Raw genomic sequence first — 19,580 nt, forward strand, 5'->3', positions numbered from 1 at the left:
GTTTTGTTTTGTTGACCTTTCTAACTTCCTGATTGGAAGCCTCTATTCAATCACTTTAAATGTTCTCTTTCCTGATGGGCACATTGAGGACTGTAAATTTCCCTGTGTCCAGCGTTCAGCCACCTCTCGTATACTTGATGTACAGGGTGTTCCCTGTCACTCGGGTCTGCGTCATTTCTGACTGGAACCCTGATCCCCATCAACCCTCTTGACCATACTGCCCGGTGGCAGTTCAGGTTTCCAAACCTCCCGCCTGGACTTCTGCAGCCCTCTCTGGCCAGCCCTGCCGGGGTCCTGCCACCGCCGGGACTTCTGCAGCCCTCTCTGCCCAGCCCTGCCGGGGTCCTGCCACCACCGGGACTTCTGCAGCCCTCTCTGCCCAGCCCTGCCGGGGTCCTGCCACCACCGGGACTTCTGCAGCCCTCTCTGCCCAGCCCTGCCGGGGTCCTGCCACCACCGGGACTTCTGCAGCCCTCTCTGCCCAGCCCTGCAGGGGTCCTGCCACCACCGGGACTTCTGCAGCCCTCTCTGCCCAGCCCTGCAGGGGTCCTGCCACCGCCGGGACTTCTGCAGCCCTCTCTGCCCAGCCCTGCCGGGGTCCTGCCACCACCGGGACTTCTGCAGCCCTCTCTGCCCAGCCCTGCAGGGGTCCTGCCACCGCCGGGACTTCTGCAGCCCTCTCTGCCCAGCCCTGCAGGGGTCCTGCCACCGCCGGGACTTCTGCAGCCCTCTCTGCCCAGCCCTGCCGGGGTCCTGCCACCGCCGGGACTTCTGCAGCCCTCTCTGCCCAGCCCTGCCGGGGTCCTGCCACCGCCGGGACTTCTGCAGCCCTCTCTGCCCAGCCCTGCCGGGGTCCTGCCACCACCGGGACTTCTGCAGCCCTCTCTGCCCAGCCCTGCAGGGGTCCTGCCACCGCCGGGACTTCTGCAGCCCTCTCTGCCCAGCCCTGCAGGGGTCCTGCCACCACCGGGACTTCTGCAGCCCTCTCTGCCCAGCCCTGCAGGGGTCCTGCCACCACCGGGACTTCTGCAGCCCTCTCTGCCCAGCCCTGCAGGGGTCCTGCCACCGCCGGGACTTCTGCAGCCCTCTCTGCCCAGCCCTGCCGGGGTCCTGCCACCACCGGGACTTCTGCAGCCCTCTCTGCCCAGCCCTGCAGGGGTCCTGCCACCGCCGGGACTTCTGCAGCCCATCTCTGCCCAGCCCTGCCGGGGTCCTGCACCACCGGGACTTCTGCAGCCCTCTCTGCCCAGCCCTGCAGGGGTCCTGCCACCGCCTGGGACTTCTGCAGCCCTCTCTGCCCAGCCCTGCCGGGGTCCTGCCCACCGCCTGGAATTCTGCAGCCCTCTCTGCCCAGCCCTGCAGGGGTCCTGCCACCGCCGGGACTTCTGCAGCCCTCTCTGCCCAGCCCTGCCGGGGTCCTGCCACCACCGGGACTTCTGCAGCCCTCTCTGCCCAGCCCTGCAGGGGTCCTGCCACCACCGGGACTTCTGCAGCCCTCTCTGCCCAGCCCTGCAGGGGTCCTGCCACCACCGGGACTTCTGCAGCCCTCTCTGCCCAGCCCTGCCGGGGTCCTGCCACCACCGGGACTTCTGCAGCCCTCTCTGCCCAGCCCTGCAGGGGTCCTGCCACCGCCGGGACTTCTGCAGCCCTCTCTGCCCAGCCCTGCCGGGGTCCTGCCACCGCCGGGACTTCTGCAGCCCTCTCTGCCCAGCCCTGCAGGGGTCCTGCCACCGCCGGGACTTCTGCAGCCCTCTCTGCCCAGCCCTGCCGGGGTCCTGCCACCGCCGGGACTTCTGCAGCCCTCTCTGCCCAGCTCCTGCCGGGGTCCTGCCACCGCCGGGACTTCTGCAGCCCTCTCTGCCCAGCCCTGCAGGGGTCCTGCCACCGCCGGGACTTCTGCAGCCCTCTCTGCCCAGCCCTGCAGGGGTCCTGCCACCGCCGGGACTTCTGCAGCCCTCTCTGCCCCAGGCCCTGCAGGGGTCCTGCAACCTTAGTAATGGACCTAAACTGAAATTCTAATATGTCATTCTCTGGGTAACATCCCTAAGTATCAGGAGCAGCAACATTTATCGACAATATAAAATTGATTTGTAAAGCCTTTATTGTAATAACTCTAAAGAATTTTTAAGTGGGGCAAAGTGTGCACAAAAGTACTGTGTGTAACAGCACTCATTCATAGCAACAACTTACAGAAACAGTCTAAGCAGCTGCAGGAGGAGAGCGATGACGAACCCAGGCACAGCACAGATTATATCCTGAGCAATGCTTATAAATTCATAATACAATTTTTAAAGTGTTGATTTTATGTAGGAAAGGGTAGGACTAATAATATCTACACTAAGATTGTGATTACGATAAAAAAATATAACAGTATTCATAGAAAGTTTTAAAAAAGAATGGGATGCAGTCAAGGTTGTCTGGGTCTTCAAATAGATATTTCCCACCCCACGACTTTTCTCTAACTTAAAGCATTCTGTAATATGCATATATTAATTTTAACTTTAAAAAAGATTTTAAAATACTTCCATGGACTCTAGCATATATTGACTAACGCTCATGTCCTGCATCTTAGCATCTTCAGCCTGTCTTCTCTCCCTCCCCCTCCAGCCTCATCTCTATTTGCAACAATGCCCCCACCCCAAGGTGCTCCCCTAGCCAGGTGCCTCCCTAGCCAGGTGCTCTCAGTCCCTGTGGTTGCTTTCATCCTCACATGTGTGCACACAGCATACACTCTACCTGGTGTGTGCCCCCTGGAGGCGCTCTGCCAGACTCCGCCCCACAGTTCCCAGTCTCTAAAGCTGAGCTGAGCAGACAGTTCTCATTCCCAGTCCCCAGATGCCCTGTGCTGCCACCATCACACCGTCACACCGTCACACCGGCACACCAGCGCACTGTCACACCATCACACTGGCACACCATCACAGTTACACCAGCACACTGGCACACCATCACTCCAGCACATAGTTACACCATCACACCATCACACCGGCACACTGGCACATCATCACACCAGCACATAGTTACACCAGCACAGCAGCACACCGGTACACTAGCACACTGTCACAGCAGGACACGTCACACCGGCACTCCGGCACACCATGACACTAGCACACTGTCACAGCAAGACACTGTCACAGCAGGACACTGTCACACCAGCACACGGCACACCGGCACACTGGCACACCGTCACACGGCATACCCGCACACTGGCACACCAGCATACTGTTGCACCGGCACACCAGCACACAGTTATACCAGCAGAGTTACACCAGCCCACTGCAGTGTCACCGTCCTGGCGTCCAGGCCCTGGTGGCTGTGTGGAAGGGCTGTGCCCTGGGTATCGCCATGACTCCAGGAGACCTCCATCTGACCCAGTGTGCACCCTGTGAATGATGCTTCACCCAGTTTTGGGCCCCAGGCCTGCCCGCAGCACCTCTCCCACTGCTCTCAGGGAGCACGGTGGCAGCGGGCACCAGGAACTGGCATGTGTCTTTTAAACCCTCACATCCACCTATAGTGCCCTATGGTTTTAAAATCCGTGCCCAGATCCTGTCTGCTTTGACACACGCCAGCCTGTTAAGGAAGAGAGTGGTCTCTATTTCACACTAGCGAGAACTGCAGCTCAGAGAGGGAGGGGACTTGCCCAGGCCCACTGGCGGCAGGATCTCACGAGAAAGCAGGACCTCTGTGCTCCATGCTGTTGAGGTCCTCTCTCCCAGTCATGGCCACTGAGAGGCAGCTCCAGAGTTCTTTTACCGGCACACACCCCCTTAGGGTTCAAACCCCATCTCCACTTTACCTCAAAGTTGCAGAGGATGTGCTGAAAGACTCCCACGTTAGTAACAGCGGATGACCCGAAGCCCAGCTCGGCAGTGCCCGCGATGGAGAGGATCAGCTGGAAGACGCGATGGTTGAGCAGAGAGGTCTTTCTCCGCAGGAGAAGCGCCAGCACCTGCAAAGGTGAGCACAGCGGCAGCTTGCCCTACACGTGCCGAGGACTCTCCTTCACCTGCCGGCCCAGCACCTCTGCTCAGCCTGGGCTGGAACCCTCTGCTCTCCAGTGCTGCCTCCCATTCCCTGTGCTCCCCAAAGAAACACATGCAGCGGCCTCTGCACCGCTCCCCACCACTGCCCATCTTCCTGCCCTTGGCTTGGCCTCTCCACAGGGACCCCTGCTCCTTCCTGAGTCTCTGCCTCTGCATCTCCAGAAGCTGCACTGTCTCCTGCTTCCCTCCCATGCCCAGCGCCTTTCTCATTTGCTGTTCTGGACCCTACTTTCAGAGCCATGGCATACATGCTGCCACAGCACCAGGAGGGCACCCACTCCCCACGGACCCAGTTACCCCAATGTCACCCCAGGCTGTAGCCACCAGACATGTCACTGGACTGTTACCAGACCCTGGAAAACCAGCAACATTCAGGCACCCAAACCAGGAGGGACGCATGGGATTCCAGTGGCCCAGACCCTCTCAGACACCAATGAGTGGATCCCTCCTGGCCTCACGGAGCCGTCGACCTCAGCCCCACAAAAGGCAGGATGTGCAGCCAACCACTGGCATCTGGGTTCTCATCCATCTCATGGGGGTTCTCAGCTCAACCTTTCCATAGCTCTGTTCCTACGGCTGACCGACACAGTCCGCCCCTTGCCCTGTCCTCTCAGACACACCCTTTCAATGTGCCGTTGGGAAGTCCCACTTGTTGTGGGCTGAATGTCTGCGCCCTCCAAACTCTGAGTGTTAAAACCTTTGCCTCACAAAGTGGTGATATTTCCTTGTCCTAAGTTAGAGGTGGGTCCTTTGTGATGTGCTTCGGATCAGCTGAGGAGAACAGGGTCCTCATAAATGGAATCACTGTCCTCACAGGTGGCACAAAAGACCTTGCTTCCTCTCCGCTCTCTGCCATGTGAGGGTCCAACCAGAAATCAGCCCTCACCCAATGCAGGCACCCCGATTGTTGACCGCCCAGCCCCCAGAACTATCAGAAAAGTCACCTCGGTGGTTTATAAGCTACCCAGCCCATGGTGTTCTGCTCCAACAGCCCGAACGAGGACGGCTGTGATCGCAAGCACGCAGCGTCATTTCAGACTGTTCCGGCTGACTCTCTGACACGTCTGAAGTCTGACGCCTCCCTTCTCCCCACCAGCACAGAACCAGGACGGCTGTGATCGCCAAGCACGCAGCGTCATTTCAGACTGTTCCGGCTGACTCTCTGACACGTCTGAAGTCTGACGCCTCCCTTCTCCCCACCAGCACAGAACGAGGACGGCTGTGATCGCCAAGCACGCAGCGTCATTTCAGACTGTTCCGGCTGACTCTCTGACACGTCTGAAGTCTGACGCCTCCCTTCTCCCCACCAGCACAGAACGAGGACGGCTGTGATCGCCAAGCATGCAGCGTCATTTCAGACTGCTCCGGCTGACTCTCTGACACGTCTGAAGTCTGACGCCTCCCTTCTCCCCACCAGCACAGAACGAGGACGGCTGTGATCGCCAAGCACGCAGCGTCATTTCAGACTGTTCCGGCTGACTCTCTGACACGTCTGAAGTCTGACGCCTCCCTTCTCCCCACCAGCACAGAACGAGGATGGCTGTGATCGCCAAGCACGCAGCGTCATTTCAGACTGCTCTGGCTGACTCTCTGACACGTCTGAAGTCTGACGCCTCCCTTCTCCCCACCAGCACAGAACGAGGATGGCTGTGATCGCAAGCACGCAGCGTCATTTCAGACTGCTCCGGCTGACTCTCTGACACGTCTGAAGTCTGACGCCTCCCTTCTCCCCACCAGCACAGAACCAGGACGGCTGTGATCGCCAAGCACGCAGCGTCATTTCAGACTGCTCTGGCTGACTCTCTGACACGTCTGAAGTCTGACGCCTCCCTTCTCCCCACCAGCACAGAACGAGGACGGCTGTGATCGCCAAGCACGCAGCGTCATTTCAGACTGCTCTGGCTGACTCTCTGACACGTCTGAAGTCTGACGCCTCCCTTCTCCCCACCAGCACAGAACGAGGACGGCTGTGATCGCCAAGCACGCAGCGTCATTTCAGACTGCTCTGGCTGACTCTCTGACACGCCTGAAGTCTGACGCCTCCCTTCTCCCCACCAGCACAGAACCAGGACGGCTGAAGGATGCTTCAGAAAAATCACCCTCAGGCCGGCTGGTTCACTTTACAGCATCAGTGTCGAAGGTCCAGCTGGTACTGTTTCTCTAGCAAGCTGGTTTCCTTGTCCCAAAGACAATGATTTCATCTCTTGTTCTTCCTTCCCCCAACTTTCATTCCCTTTGAGCACCCCTCCTCATACTCTGCTGAGAAGACAGACGGCATCTGACAGGAACATTCTCACCTGCCCAACATCATATCAGAAAATGCCTGCATTCCTTCCTCACAAGCAAGGTCTCCTACCTGGCCTCCAGGCCACTCCTCACCTCACGGACACTGTGTCCTGGGATAACCCCTCGAGTCTTCCATCTCTCTCTCTCTCCCCTACTCCCTCCCTCCCTCCATCACTTCTTTCCACCAGCAATTATGCTTTAGTATTTCTCTTCTTAAAAATACCCCTCCCTTGACCAGCTGGTGTGGCTCCGTGGTTGAGCGTCAACCCCTGCACCAAGAGGTCGCCGGTTCGATTCCTGGTCAGGGCACACGCCCAGGTTGTGGGCCTGATCCCCAGTGGGGGGGCATGCAGAAAGTGGCCAATTGATGTTCTCTCTCATCCATGTTTCTATCTCTCCCTCTCCCTTCTTCTCTCTCTAAAATCAATAAGAAAAAAAAAAACTTAAAAAAAATACTCCCCCCTTAACCCCAACGCCCCTAGCTCTGACCCCGTTTTGCCGCTCCTCTTCCCAGGCTGACTTAAAGCCGTGGCCTCCTGCTCGCTCCGCGCCCCCGCCTGACATCCCCTCTGCAAGCCCTCCCGCTGGTTGCTGACTCCACCTGTCCACCTGCCTTAGAAAGGTCGCCAATGACTCCAGGTGCCAAATCCAAGGGAAATAGCTTCGTCCCTAGTTTGCTCCATTCTGAGCATTATTTGACCACACTGGCCTTCTCAAAATACTCTCTTCTTTCAGATTCTTCAGCAACATTTCCTTCAGTCTCTCCTCCCTTTGATGGAGATTTTCTTCTCCAACTCCTTTGTTGGGTTTGATCACATTTCCAACCTGTACACGGTTAGCTCCTGGTCTCCTCATCTCCAGTCCTCTCCTCCTCTGTGACTAACCCATCCCTGTTCTCGGATTACATGTCCTCATGATGACGCTGGTGGCTCTCACACTTGTACCTCCAGCCCAGCTTGCCCCTCTGAGCTCCAGCCACCTTCCCGACGTGACATTTTACTTCCAATGTCTCAGTGACATTTCAAACAGGAGGTCCCAACACCTGCCTTCTTCCTGTGGGCTGCACCCCGGCCCCCACCTGCTGCGTTCCCGTGCTGTCTTCCCAAGTCGCTCACAAGGACCCCAAGTCTCTCCGGGTCGGGAATGCAGTCGAAGGGCATGGGGCTCCTATCTCGGTCTCCTGCTCAAGTCTCACCCATCATCCACACTGGTGTCAAAGGTCATTCTAACCAGTAACCATTCCAGTTCCCTGCTCCAAGCCTTCCTGTGATTCCTCGTCATCTCCAAGATAAAAACCCACGCGCCCTGGCGCGGCAGATTTCCGGTCCTTCCCCCTCTGCCCCCAGGCGGCTGAGCCGTGCCCACACCTGCCCCTCCTCACAGCCATGAGGAGGAACCCGGCATTGTAACATCAGTCTAGAACACTTCCTTCCTTCTTCACCGTGCCATGAAACCCACGTCCTGAAGCTTTGATGTCACCTAGTCCAAGAAGAAGGCAATAAGGACGTTTGACAGAAACAGCAAACAGAAGGATTTGTGCTCTCGTGTGCTCTCACGTCCAGTCACCAGCTCAGCGAATGGATGCAGAGGAAAAGTCTAAGCCATTGTGACATCTACTCCTGAGCAAGCTGGTTAACTGAGAACCCTCTTTACGATGCTCTGACTAACTCCACAAAGCTCTGCTGAATCCTACTGTCTACCGCATGCCCTTTGGGACACGGGAGCCCACACTCTCTACCACGTGCTCTTCAGGACACGGGAGCCCCACTGTCCGCCGCGTGCTCTCTGGGACACATGAGCCCCACTGTCCACCACGTGCTCCCCGGGACACGGGAGCCCGCACTGCCCGCCGCGTGCTCTCCAGGACACGGGAGCCCCCACTGTCCGCCGCGTGCTCTCCGGGACACATGAGCCCGCACTGTCCGCCGCGTGCTCTCCGGGACACGGGAGCCCCCACTGTCCGCCGCGTGCTCCCCGGGACACGGGAGCCCCCACTGTCCACCACGTGCTCCCCGGGACACGGGAGCCCGCACTGTCCGCCGCGTGCTCTCCGGGACACGGGAGCCCCACTGTCCGCCGCGTGCTCTCCAGGACACGGGAGCCCCCACTGTCCGCCACGTGCTCCCCGGGACACGGGAGCCCCCACTGTCCGCCGCGTGCTCCCCGGGACACGGGAGCCCCCACTGTCCGCCGCGTGCTCCCCGGGACACGGGAGCCCCCACTGTCCACCACGTGCTCCCCGGGACACGGGAGCCCCACTGTCCGCCGCGTGCTCTCCGGACACGGGAGCCCCCACTGTCCACCACGTGCTCCCCGGGACACGGGAGCCCGCACTGTCCGCCGCGTGCTCTACGGGACACGGGAGGAGCCCCACTGTCCGCCGCGTGCTCTCCCGGACACGGGAGCCCCCACTGTCCGCCACGTGCTCCCCGGGACACGGGAGCCCCCACTGTCCGCCGCGTGCTCCCCGGGACACGGGAGCCCCCACTGTCCACCACGTGCTCCCCGGGACACGGGAGCCCCACTGTCCGCCGCGTGCTCTCCGGGACACAGGAGCCCCCACTGTCCGCCGCGTGCTCTCCGGGACACGGGAGCCCGCACTGTCCGCCGCGTGCTCTCCGGGACACGGGAGCCCCCACTGTCCGCCGCGTGCTCTCCGGGACACGGGAGCCCCCACTGTCCGCCGCGTGCTCTCCGGGACACGGGAGCCCCACTGTCCACCGCGTGCTCTCCGGGACACGGGAGCCCGGGACACGGGAGCCCGCACTGTCCGCCGCGTGCTCTCCGGGACACGGGAGCCCGCAGACTGTGCTGCCCCCATGGAGCCTGTGTCTAGGGTGCAGCACAGCCACAGGTGTATGCAGATCATGCCAACTGGGCAGAAGGTTGTGAAGAAAAGAAAACGTGTCTGAAAAGCAAGGTGGTGGGATGGGGGCCTCTTTATAAAGAGGCAGGGAAGGCAAACAACAATAAGCATCTTGTTTCTTTACCCGGCATTTTCGTCCCTTGCTACGGCCCAGCCTCTCCTGACTTTCCATGAAGACATACATATTTGAAATGTTTCTTTTTTAAGCCATAAGAAGAATTATAGATTTCCTCCTACCACTATGTGTAAAGGTATACTACATCCCCGAATCTCATCGGCTCTTTCCTCAAACGCAGGGTTCGAGTCTGTCTCGTGATAATGTTTTTCTGTCTGTCCTGTTAGTGCTGTAAATTGAATGTTTATTCCCCCATAAATTCATATGCTGGAACCGAATCCCCAGTGTGAGGGTGTCAGGAGGTGGGGCGTTTGGGGGTGACGAGGTCACGAGGGCGGAGCCTCTAGAGGTCAGCGTCCTCGCAGGAGCCCCGAGGCTGCCCCTGCACCCTGCGAGGACACACGGAAGGGCGCTGTCTAGGAAGCGGGCTCTCAGCAGGTGCTGAACCTGCCAGCACCTCCGTCTTGGACGTGCAGCCGCCAGAACAGAGACACTTCGCTGCTATCACCCACCAGCCGCGGGGTTTTGGGAGAGCAGCCTGAACAGATAGGACAGGCAAGTCCACATCCCCGTGCCCGGCACAGTCCCGTCTCAGGGGCAGCGCGCAGTCTGCGAGCTGAGCAGAGACCCACGGGCCACTCCTGCCGTCTCCTGACAACGCGCCAGCCCCTCCTCGGCCCTCCTCCCAGTCTCTCTTTCAGGCCGCTCTCCGGCCCCTCCCCACGTGGCATCGCTAGCACGCTGTCTCTCTCAAGGCCCCGTGTGCAGGTGGCCAGCCTTGTTAGGACTCTGACACGGCAGGTCCCACGCTGCAGTGAGGGACACTGGGGCGCACAGGAGGGTCCTGGCTCTGCGGAGCTCAGAGTCCCTGGGAAGACGGCTGGTGCCCACTGAGTCGCGGGCTGCGCTGGTCCTGGAAAACTCTCGGACACTGGCTGCTTTCAGCTTATACTAGAACCATCTTGGTCTGTGTCTTATTTCATCTTTCTCGACATACCCATGAGAGGAGAAACCGCTTTGTACCTTTTTGGAAATGCTCGCAGTGATTATTAAAATCCCTGGCCACAGCGGATTTCTAAATGCTAAACTGGTACAAATCCCACTACTGTTGATTTAACAATATAAAACAAAATAAAAAACTCATATATACCAAAAGCCCCAATTCTTGAGGTTTCATATAAACCCAGACATACCCATTCACTTATTACTAACATATTTCCTGAGCGTCTGGTCTCAGTAACACACTGGCCACAGGTGAGCAGCGCCTGGGCCTTCAGACAGTGACGGTCGAGTGGAGGGCAGGTGCTCCCTGCAGCTGTGAGCCGCTAGCACTGGGCCAGGCACGGTGCACGGAGGCCGGGCGGCCACGCCCTTGGCTCAGGGCTGGGGGCCTGACCTGGGAAACGAGGAAGGTACCCGGGGAAGCAGGGAGATGGCAACACAAGCCCAGGGCCCACGTCACACCATGTGACTGCGGGATCGGGGAAGTGGCAGTGCAGGGTGGGAAATGCTGGCGGCAGCGGGGGAGGTGGGGCTGAAGGACCAGTTGGCAGCCACTTTGACAGGCCTTTAGAAAGTAATCCCAGGAGCCTGGAATACGGCACCAGTGGTTAGACGCCCCTGAAGGGTCCACACAGGGGAGAGGCAGCGTCAGGCCTGCGATGCAGAACTGTGGCCCGTGTGCGTGCCTCTCTCGCACCCCTGCACCAGGAGGAAGCTCCACAGCCCTTGTGCCTGACCTCGTGCAGACCCCACCCGAGGCCTGCCCGTGCCCCTCTCGTGCTGCTCCCGGCCACGCGGGAGGGGCTGCGGGCTGCGACCCGTCTCGGTGAACTTCGCGCAGAGGGGGCGGCGAGGAGTCCCAGTGCACACGCAGCAGGTGCTCCGAGCACGTGCTTCTCTACGCGCTCAGCGCGTACTCACTCGCTTTCCATTTCCCACGTGGGAGATCTGAAGGGCAGAGGTCAGGCACTCAAGACAGCCAGCATTTACAGAGCGTGCATTCTGGGCCAGACATCGTTCTGGGCCCTCCACCCGTGTTACAGTGAGTCTTCCCCACACACAAGAAGCAGGAAAGTCCGTCATATTGGTGGGGACACTGAGAGGTGAGGAAGGCGTCCAACATTCAATGGCAAGTTAGAGGAAGCAGCAGGATTCAAGCCCAGCACTCTGGCTCCATGGCCTCCCAGCCCTCACGCTAGACACGGTGGAGGACCACACGTGGTTCCTGAGTTCACCAGAGCAAGGAGCTGGTGGCCACGCACAGGTGTGCAGCCCGCTCAGAGTCCCTCCCTGGCTGGCTGTCCCCGGCGCTCTGCTCTGGGCCGGTCTCTCCAGCGTCTCTGGACCCCAGGGCTCAGGCTTCCTGTCTCCAGAGGTCACTGCGGAGCAAATGCCCACTGGGGCCAGAGAAGCTCTCCCTGCTCCTCGGGGAGCCGTGGCCCAGGTGGGGGGGCTGTTACCTGATACCCGGAGATGTGCTGCATCAGGTGGCCGCTCCCGGCACTGCTGGTCAGGACCAAGTGCAGGACCTTCACAGCCGCGTACATGGTGTGGTCATCTGTCGCTAAGGAAATGAGGCCCAGGAGGATGGCCGGCCCGCCGATGACGTCCAGGCTGCTGGCAGCAGGACTGGAGTGGAACACCCTGACCCCTGTGTGGGCAGAGGGGGTTCCATCAACCGTCATGGCGTCGTGGAGAGGAAGGTCCCCAGCCGCGTGGGGGGTAAATGCACTGTCCAAGCCGCTCTCCACCCACTCGTGACAGAGGAGCCTATGCGCATGGGACAGGCTGGGCGGAAGGGCAGGGGTTCTGACAGTCTGAAGTCACTGGGAGAATCTCTGCTGAGTCCTTTCTGTGTCCTCACCCCAGGGGTTCAGCTCGCCGCCCTCCAGCCCCAGCCAGCGTGGCTTCAGTGCCATCTGACCATCAGTTGACTCTCTGACCTCTGCCCCTACATCCTGTGGGGTTGGGTACTTGCGCCAATTTGCTGCTTTGGCAGTTAGTTGCTGGCACAAAGGCCCACGGTGCTCACTGTACGGGCACTGATGCCAGCCTGGTTAGCAGCTGAGTGCCACAGCTGCCCAGGCCGTGAGGTGGGCTGACCTCACTCAGTGTGGGGCCAGCTCTCTGGCTGGGCTAACGCGCCAACATCTGCCTGCACCACCCTGGCCCCCTCCAAGCTCCCCACCAGCTCTATCCTGACTGCCACTCGGAATGGTAGGCTGCACGCGTGACAACATCCACAATCCTCCTCCCACGTAGCGGTGAAAGTGCACGACCTGACGTACCCAATTGGCCAACAGCCACGGCTCCAATGGTGCGGAGGGGGCCCGAGAGGTGGCTGGCGCAATTTCTCAGCAAGAACACAGGCGTGGCATTGTCGCGGGAGGAAATGTTCATCTAGAGAAATTGGCAACAATCAGACCTGAGGTCGTTCCTAGAGAGGTCTTGCCCATAAGCCCCTTCAGGGCAGGCTCCCCACTAAGTGGGTGAGAACTGCACAGTCTCAGGACTGAAACCAGAATTCAGGTGCTCGTGTCTTGCCTCCTGAGCTATGCTTCATCAAAGGAGTCGCTTTGGTTATACAATGTGCCACTGATGTCCCTAAGCTCATGGTGCCAAGCAGTGGGATCCTAGGACCCCTGAAGGAGGCACGTGCCACAAGGGCCAGCGTCCCCCCATTCCAGGGGAGGGTTGTGCAGGCTCTGGGAGCTCCGGCCTCACTGCCTCCAGAGGCCAGGGAAATGGGAACCCTGCCCCCTCCATCAGAAGGAACTCTGCCCGCCAGCAAGGCACTTCCGGGGAGCTCAGCAGGACTTAGCCCTTAATCCCTCTGCTTCAGTCTGTGAAGGTGGAGAGAATGTAAACCCCTCAGCGTCAGTAAGAGAGTTCCTTCCCTGGAATTAGGAAGCAGGGAGTCCAGGAGCATCTCCACCACAAGCATGATCTGACTTTGCAAGTCCCTTGTTTAAACAAACTGAGCAAATCCCAGAACACTCTGCAGTGTGCGGTGGGGGGGTTGGTAGCACCCCAGAAAGGAAGCTCCATGATTTTCTCAGTGTCACAAGGTTTTTAAACATTCTGTGTGTGCTTGCTCTCCCGTGAAGAAGGGAGAGCATCTACTTTCTTCTCTGCATAATTACAAATAAAGGGTTTAGTCTCAGGGGTGCCGGGGTGGAGAGTCATAGCATATTTTAACAAACCAAGTGGGACGCACTACTGCATCCATCCACACGCGCAAACGTGAGTTAGCCTACACCGGGTCACTGGACGCTGAGCCAGCCATGAGATCCGGTCCCGAAAGGGGCCAGCATGTGAGATCAGAAGGTATACCTCTTTGGCCACCAGGCGGCTGTCCACTTCGTTGTACGTGCTTCTGATGTCCACAATACTGGTGGTGGAGGAGCTGGCTACGTGAAGGCCAAAGGAGACCCTTTCCTCTGCAACCAGGGCCACCGGCTCTGTCCCAGGCTCTGCTCCTACAGTAACACATCTTCAGTCATTTCTAGTTTTCTTGCACAGGGAAGAAAATCAATCTTCAGAGAGTAAATATCTACTGCTACACAATGAGTAACGATCAAAAGAATGCTCATATTTCATCTGTTTTCCATTGTTTGTGGTATGTTGTTACATGTTACTTTGTATGTTGTATGTCGTGTGTTCCTGTGTCTCCTGTTTTGCCCCTCCCTGTGCTTCTCTGACACATAAGAAGCAGAGCAGAGGCCTCGCAGTGCTGCCCCTACTGTAACAGAGAGGCACCTGGGTACAAAGTGGCTGAGCTCGAACGCCAGGGGCGCAGCCTCGCTCCCCAAACCAAACAGGCAGTGGGAAGAAAGTCCACTTGCAGAGAAAGGAAAAGGCCAAAAGCTCTGAGATGTCACTGAGCCGCGTGCCCACGGACAGCATCACGCTGGAATTAGCACCCCGGTCCCCGAGTCACGGGGAGCCACCTGAGCGGCCTGAGAAGCACGGTGAGGACGGAGAGTGGTGGACCTTCGGCTCTGGACCCGACCTGCCGTTCATTTCCTTCGTTTGCCAGAGGAAATGGCGTTGGAAGGAGACAGGGGGCCAGAGACAGACGCATCAACAGCTCCCATGGCTCTGCCCCCCACACAAGACTCCGCGCTCGGTTCATTCATCGCTCTTCCCAGATGGGAGCTGACCCCTCACCCGACGGAGCAGAGCAACGCTCCCCCTTTGAGCAGCCAGCGATCGATGTGAGAATGTGGAAGTTCTGTCTGCCTGTTTAATAATTGACATCAACAGTATACTTTAGTTAAAAAGCTCCTTCATTAAAGGAACGCATCTTATTCATCGCGTTCTCGTCTGAAACACGAAGGGGATTATATTTCCCTTTTTGTGACATTTTCTGTTGTGTTGTAAATATACAGGATCCAATCACAGAGGTCTTCCCGATGACGGGCCCGGGCTGCTTATTCTTCATAGATATGCTAAATGTCTAGTTTTACAATAAAAGCAGCGAGACCAGTATGAACCAAACACTCCGCACCTTGGGCAGGCACAGCTTGGAAGTTACCGCAGTATCTTGGGCCAAGCTTGTTGATAACGTCCAGAGCTTCCACTGACATGGCTTCCTCCAAGAGGTAGGAGGGGCCCAGGCGCCACACTAACGACGACCTCTGTCTCCAGATGCGCGGGGTCGCGATGTACCCGTAAACATCCACGAACGACGACGGGTCCATCGAAAGGAAAGGTCCCGGTAAGGCCTGGATGTATAACATCTATTGAAATGAAAAGGAGGGACGTGGTTACCTTCAAAATGAATCAAACAAGTACGTATGAACAGAGAATGATGTACATTACCTTCTTCCAGAGCGAAAACATGGTTTACCTAAAAACATTGAAAGATGACTCTCAAAGCTGAGGGACTGTGCAGCAAACAGTTTACAGAATTCTGGTGTGAGTAAGAGACACACTGTCTTAGGAAGCAAATATGAAAGGAGCCACTGACGTGTGTCTCTGTCCCAGGTGTCCCCTGGGGACCAATGTATCTGGTATATTAATTTCACATACCAAAAATATTACAGACACATAGATTGGAAAGAAAGAAAACTGTCTCTATTTGCAAATGACATGTAGAAAATTCTAAGGAATCTACCACACACACACACACACACACCCCAAACTCCTAGGACTAATAAGTGACTTCAGCAAGGTCACAGGATAGACACATGATCAACACTAAAAATCAATTGCATTCTAAGTCTAACAATGAACATAAGCTGAAATAAAAATCAATACCATTTACAACTGCTCAAAGGAAAATGAAATACTTAATAACACACACACAAGAGCTGTATACTGGAACTTCCAAAAGGATAATAAAAGAAACCAAAGAAGACCCGTAGGAAGGAAGGGACACACTGTGCCCCTGGAGGGGACACTCGACATGCTAAGATGTCATTTCTCCTCACATGATCTCCTCACATGATAGATTTGGCAATCCTATCAAAATCTCAGAAGGTTTTTTTTGTAGAAAGACAAGCTAATTCTAAAACTTACATGAAAAGACACAAGACACAGGCTCTAAAATGGCTTGAGCAAATAGCTTAACAAGTAGATTAATTCTTTCTTGAAGAAGAAGAACTAGGCGGGTGGGGCCACTCTCCCCAGTAATAAGCTTGCTGTACAGCTGCAATAACTAAGAGAGCATGGTACTGGTAGGAGGACAGTCACGTAGATCAACGGAATAAAGTGGAGAATCCATAAATAAACCCATGAGAATATGCCCAACTGATTTTTAACAAAGATTCAGAAGTATTTCAATAGCATAAAAGTGGCATCTTCAACAAGTGCTGGAAAAACTGGACGTTCATAGGTAAAAAAAAAAAACACCGACCTACACCTCACATCTGACACAAAAATTAACTTGAAATTGATCACAAACTAAAATGTGAAGTTTTAAACTAGGAAATGTTTTTTAAAAAGCTGGTACATTTATATGATGGAACACTATGCAGCTATAAAAAAGAAGGATCTCTTACCCTTTGAGACAGCATGGAGGGACCTGGGGAGTATTATGCTAAGTTGAAATAAGACAGTCAGAGAAATACAAGTATCTCGTGATCTCATTTATTTGTGGAATCTCACTAACAAAATTAATTGATGAGCAAAACAGATCCAGAGACATGGAAGCAGGGAACAGAGTGTCGAACCGCAGAGGGAGGGGAGTATGGGGGGGGCTGGAAAGAGATCAACCCAAGAACTTACATGCATATACACATAGCCCATGGACACAGACAATAGTGTGAGAAGGAAGATGGGGTGGGAGGAGGGCGTCAATGAGGAAAAAAGGGGGACTTATGCTATACTTTCAACATAAAGATAGATTAAAAAAGAAAGAAAGAAATACTGCTCAAAAATGGGAAAAAAAAACTTAAAAAAAAAAACCAAGATGAAAATAAAAGCATAGGAGAAAATATTCAGGCTCTGGCATTAGGCAAAAAGTTCTTAGACTTGACACCAAAAACAAGAACTGTAAGTGAAAAACTAATAAATTATAATTCACTAAAATAAAGCTTTGGCTCTGAAAAGTTCAATATAAAGGATAAAAAGCTGTAAGTTATTATTTGCAAACTACATACTTGACAGTAGACTCATATCTAAAATATATTTTAAAAAATCCTTACAACTCAACAGTAAAAACACACAATCCAATTAGAAAATGGGCAAAAGACATGAACAGACATCACTGAAGAGTATATACAGATGGTAAAGAAGCACGAGAGACGTTCAATCTCATCAGCCATTAAGAAAATGCAAATTAAACACACCAGGAAGAATTAACATTGTTAAGATGTTCATAGGATCCTAAGCAATCTATAGAGTCAATGTAATTCCAATCAAAATACCAATGACATATTTCACAGAACTAAAACAAATAATCCAAACATTTATATGGAACCATAAATGACCCTGAACAGCCACAGCAATCTTGAAAAAGGAAAACAAAGTTGGAGGTATCATGCTACCTGATATCAAACTATACTACAAGGCCATAGTAATCAAAACAACATGGTACTGGTATGATACAGACTATAGTCCAGCCGGTGTGTCTCATGGAATGAGAGGTGCAGTTGGATTCCTGGTCAGGGCACATGCCTGGGTGCCAGCTCAATCCCCTGTAGGGGGCATGCAGGAGGCAACTGATCAATGTTTCTCTCTCACATCTATGTTTCTATCTCTCTCTCTCTAAAAAAAAAATCAATAAAATACATATTTAAAAAACATCAATAAAATACATATTAAAAAACAAAACAAAAAACAGATGTCCTGGCTGGTTTGGCTCAGCAGTTACAGCATCAGCTTGTGGACCCAAGAGTCATGGGTTTGATTCTGGTCAAGGGCACATGCCTTGATTGTGGTTCAGTCTCCGGACTGGCCAGGATCATGCAGAAGGCAACCAAACAATGTGTCTCTCTCATATTGATGTTTCTCTCTCTCTCTTTTTCACTTTCTTTCTCTCTCTCCTTCCCACTCTATCTGAAGATAAATGAAAAAATATCCTCGGGTGAGGACTAAAAACAAACAAACAACAAACATATACATCAATGGAACAGAATAGAGAGCCCCAGAAATAAACTCATGCCTATACGGTCAGTTGACTTTTGATAAAGGAGACAAGAACATACAATGTGGTAAAGACAGTTTATTCAATAAATGGTGTTGGGAAAATTGGACAGATACTTGTACAAAATGAAATGAGACCACTTTTTATACCATATACAAGAATAAACTCAAAATAGGTTAAACTTAAATTTAGGCAGTAAAATCTCAGCTATCTCTCTTGATAATATTTTTTTGTATATCTCCTTGGACAAGGGAAACAAAAGAAAAATAAATAAACAAATGAGATACATTAAACTAAAAAGGTTTTGCACAGCATGAAAAACCATCAACAAAACAAGACAACCTACCCATTCGAAGAAGCTTTTGTCAATGATTCATTCAATAAGGGGCTAATATCCAAAATGTATAAAGAACTCATACAACTCAACACCAAAAACAAACAATCCAATTTAAATACAGGTCAGAGGACCTATATGGACACTTTTCCAAAGAGAACAGACATACTGATGGCCAACAGACACATGAGAAGATGCTCAACATCACTAATCATCAGAGAGATGCAAATTAAAACCACAAAGAGAGCCCTGGCCAGTTTGGCTCAGCGGTTAGAGTGTCGGCCTGCGGTCCGGAGAGACCCGGGTTCGGTTCCCACTAAGGGCACGTACTTCGGTTGCAGTTTGTCCCCGGCCCTGGTTGGTCGTGCAGGTGGCAGCCACTCGATGTGTCCCTTCACGTCGATGTTTCTCACTCTCTCTCCCTTCCTCTCTCTCCCTCCCACTCTATCTGTACAAAAAATAGAAAAATATCCTTGGATGAGGATAAAAAAAAAACCCCACAAAGAGATACTACCTCACACCTGTCAGAATAGCTATCATCAATAAATCAAAAAACAAGTGTTGGCGAGGATGTAGAATAGGGGACCCCTTGTGTACGGTTGGTGGGAATGCAGACTGGTACAGCCTCTGTGGAAAACAGTGTGGAGGTGCCTCAAAAATTAAGAATGGAACTGCCTCATGACCCAGCCATTCCTCTTCTGGGGATAGATCTGAAGAAACCCGAACACTAATTTGAAATAATACATGTCCATTGCAACGTTATTTACAACAGCCAAGCTCTGGAAGCACCCAAGTGTCCATCAACAGAAGACTGGATAAAAAAGCTCTAGTACATAAATACAATGGAAGACTTTGGCCATAAAGAAGAAGAAAATCTTACCATTTGGAACAGCATGGATGGACCTAGAGGGTACTATGCTAATGAAATAAGTCAGAGAAAGACGACATATGATTTCACTTATATGTGGAATCTAAGGAACAATGTGAATGAACAAACAAAACAGAAACGAACTCACCGACACGGGAGCAGACTGATGGCTGCAGAGGGGAGGGGCTGGGGGGATGGTGAGGGGCCGAGAAGCACAGAATGGCAGTGACCAAACAGTGACGGGGATGCCAAGTGCAGCTTAGGAAACAGTCAGCAGTACTGCAATGCCTGTGTACGTGCCAGCTGGGTACTGGAAATGTGGGGGACACTCTGCAAGTATGGCTGTCTAACCACTATGCTGCACCCCTGAAACTAGTACATAATAATATTGAATGTAAACTTTAACTGAAAAAATTTTAAATTAAAAAAACACTACACAATGATCAGGCTAATTAAAAAATAGTGGCAACAT

General features: G+C 54.0%; 1 protein-coding gene across 1 annotated transcript in view; it reads right to left on the reverse strand.

The window, feature by feature from the left end:
* Positions 1 to 19,580, reverse strand: part of WDFY4 (WDFY family member 4) — a 284,390-nt gene that overhangs the window by 168,421 nt on the left and 96,389 nt on the right. Inside the window, exons 20-24 of the mRNA XM_036265310.1 lie at positions 14,826 to 15,057; positions 13,649 to 13,794; positions 12,604 to 12,715; positions 11,776 to 11,966; positions 3,800 to 3,952 (exon numbers count right to left, since the gene is read on the reverse strand). Coding sequence (XP_036121203.1) covers positions 3,800 to 3,952; positions 11,776 to 11,966; positions 12,604 to 12,715; positions 13,649 to 13,794; positions 14,826 to 15,057 — 834 coding nt within the window. The remainder of the gene's footprint in view (positions 1 to 3,799; positions 3,953 to 11,775; positions 11,967 to 12,603; positions 12,716 to 13,648; positions 13,795 to 14,825; positions 15,058 to 19,580) is intronic.

Source organism: Molossus molossus, unplaced genomic scaffold, assembly GCF_014108415.1.
Source record: "Molossus molossus isolate mMolMol1 unplaced genomic scaffold, mMolMol1.p scaffold_m16_p_17, whole genome shotgun sequence".
Lineage (NCBI taxonomy): Eukaryota > Metazoa > Chordata > Mammalia > Chiroptera > Molossidae > Molossus > Molossus molossus.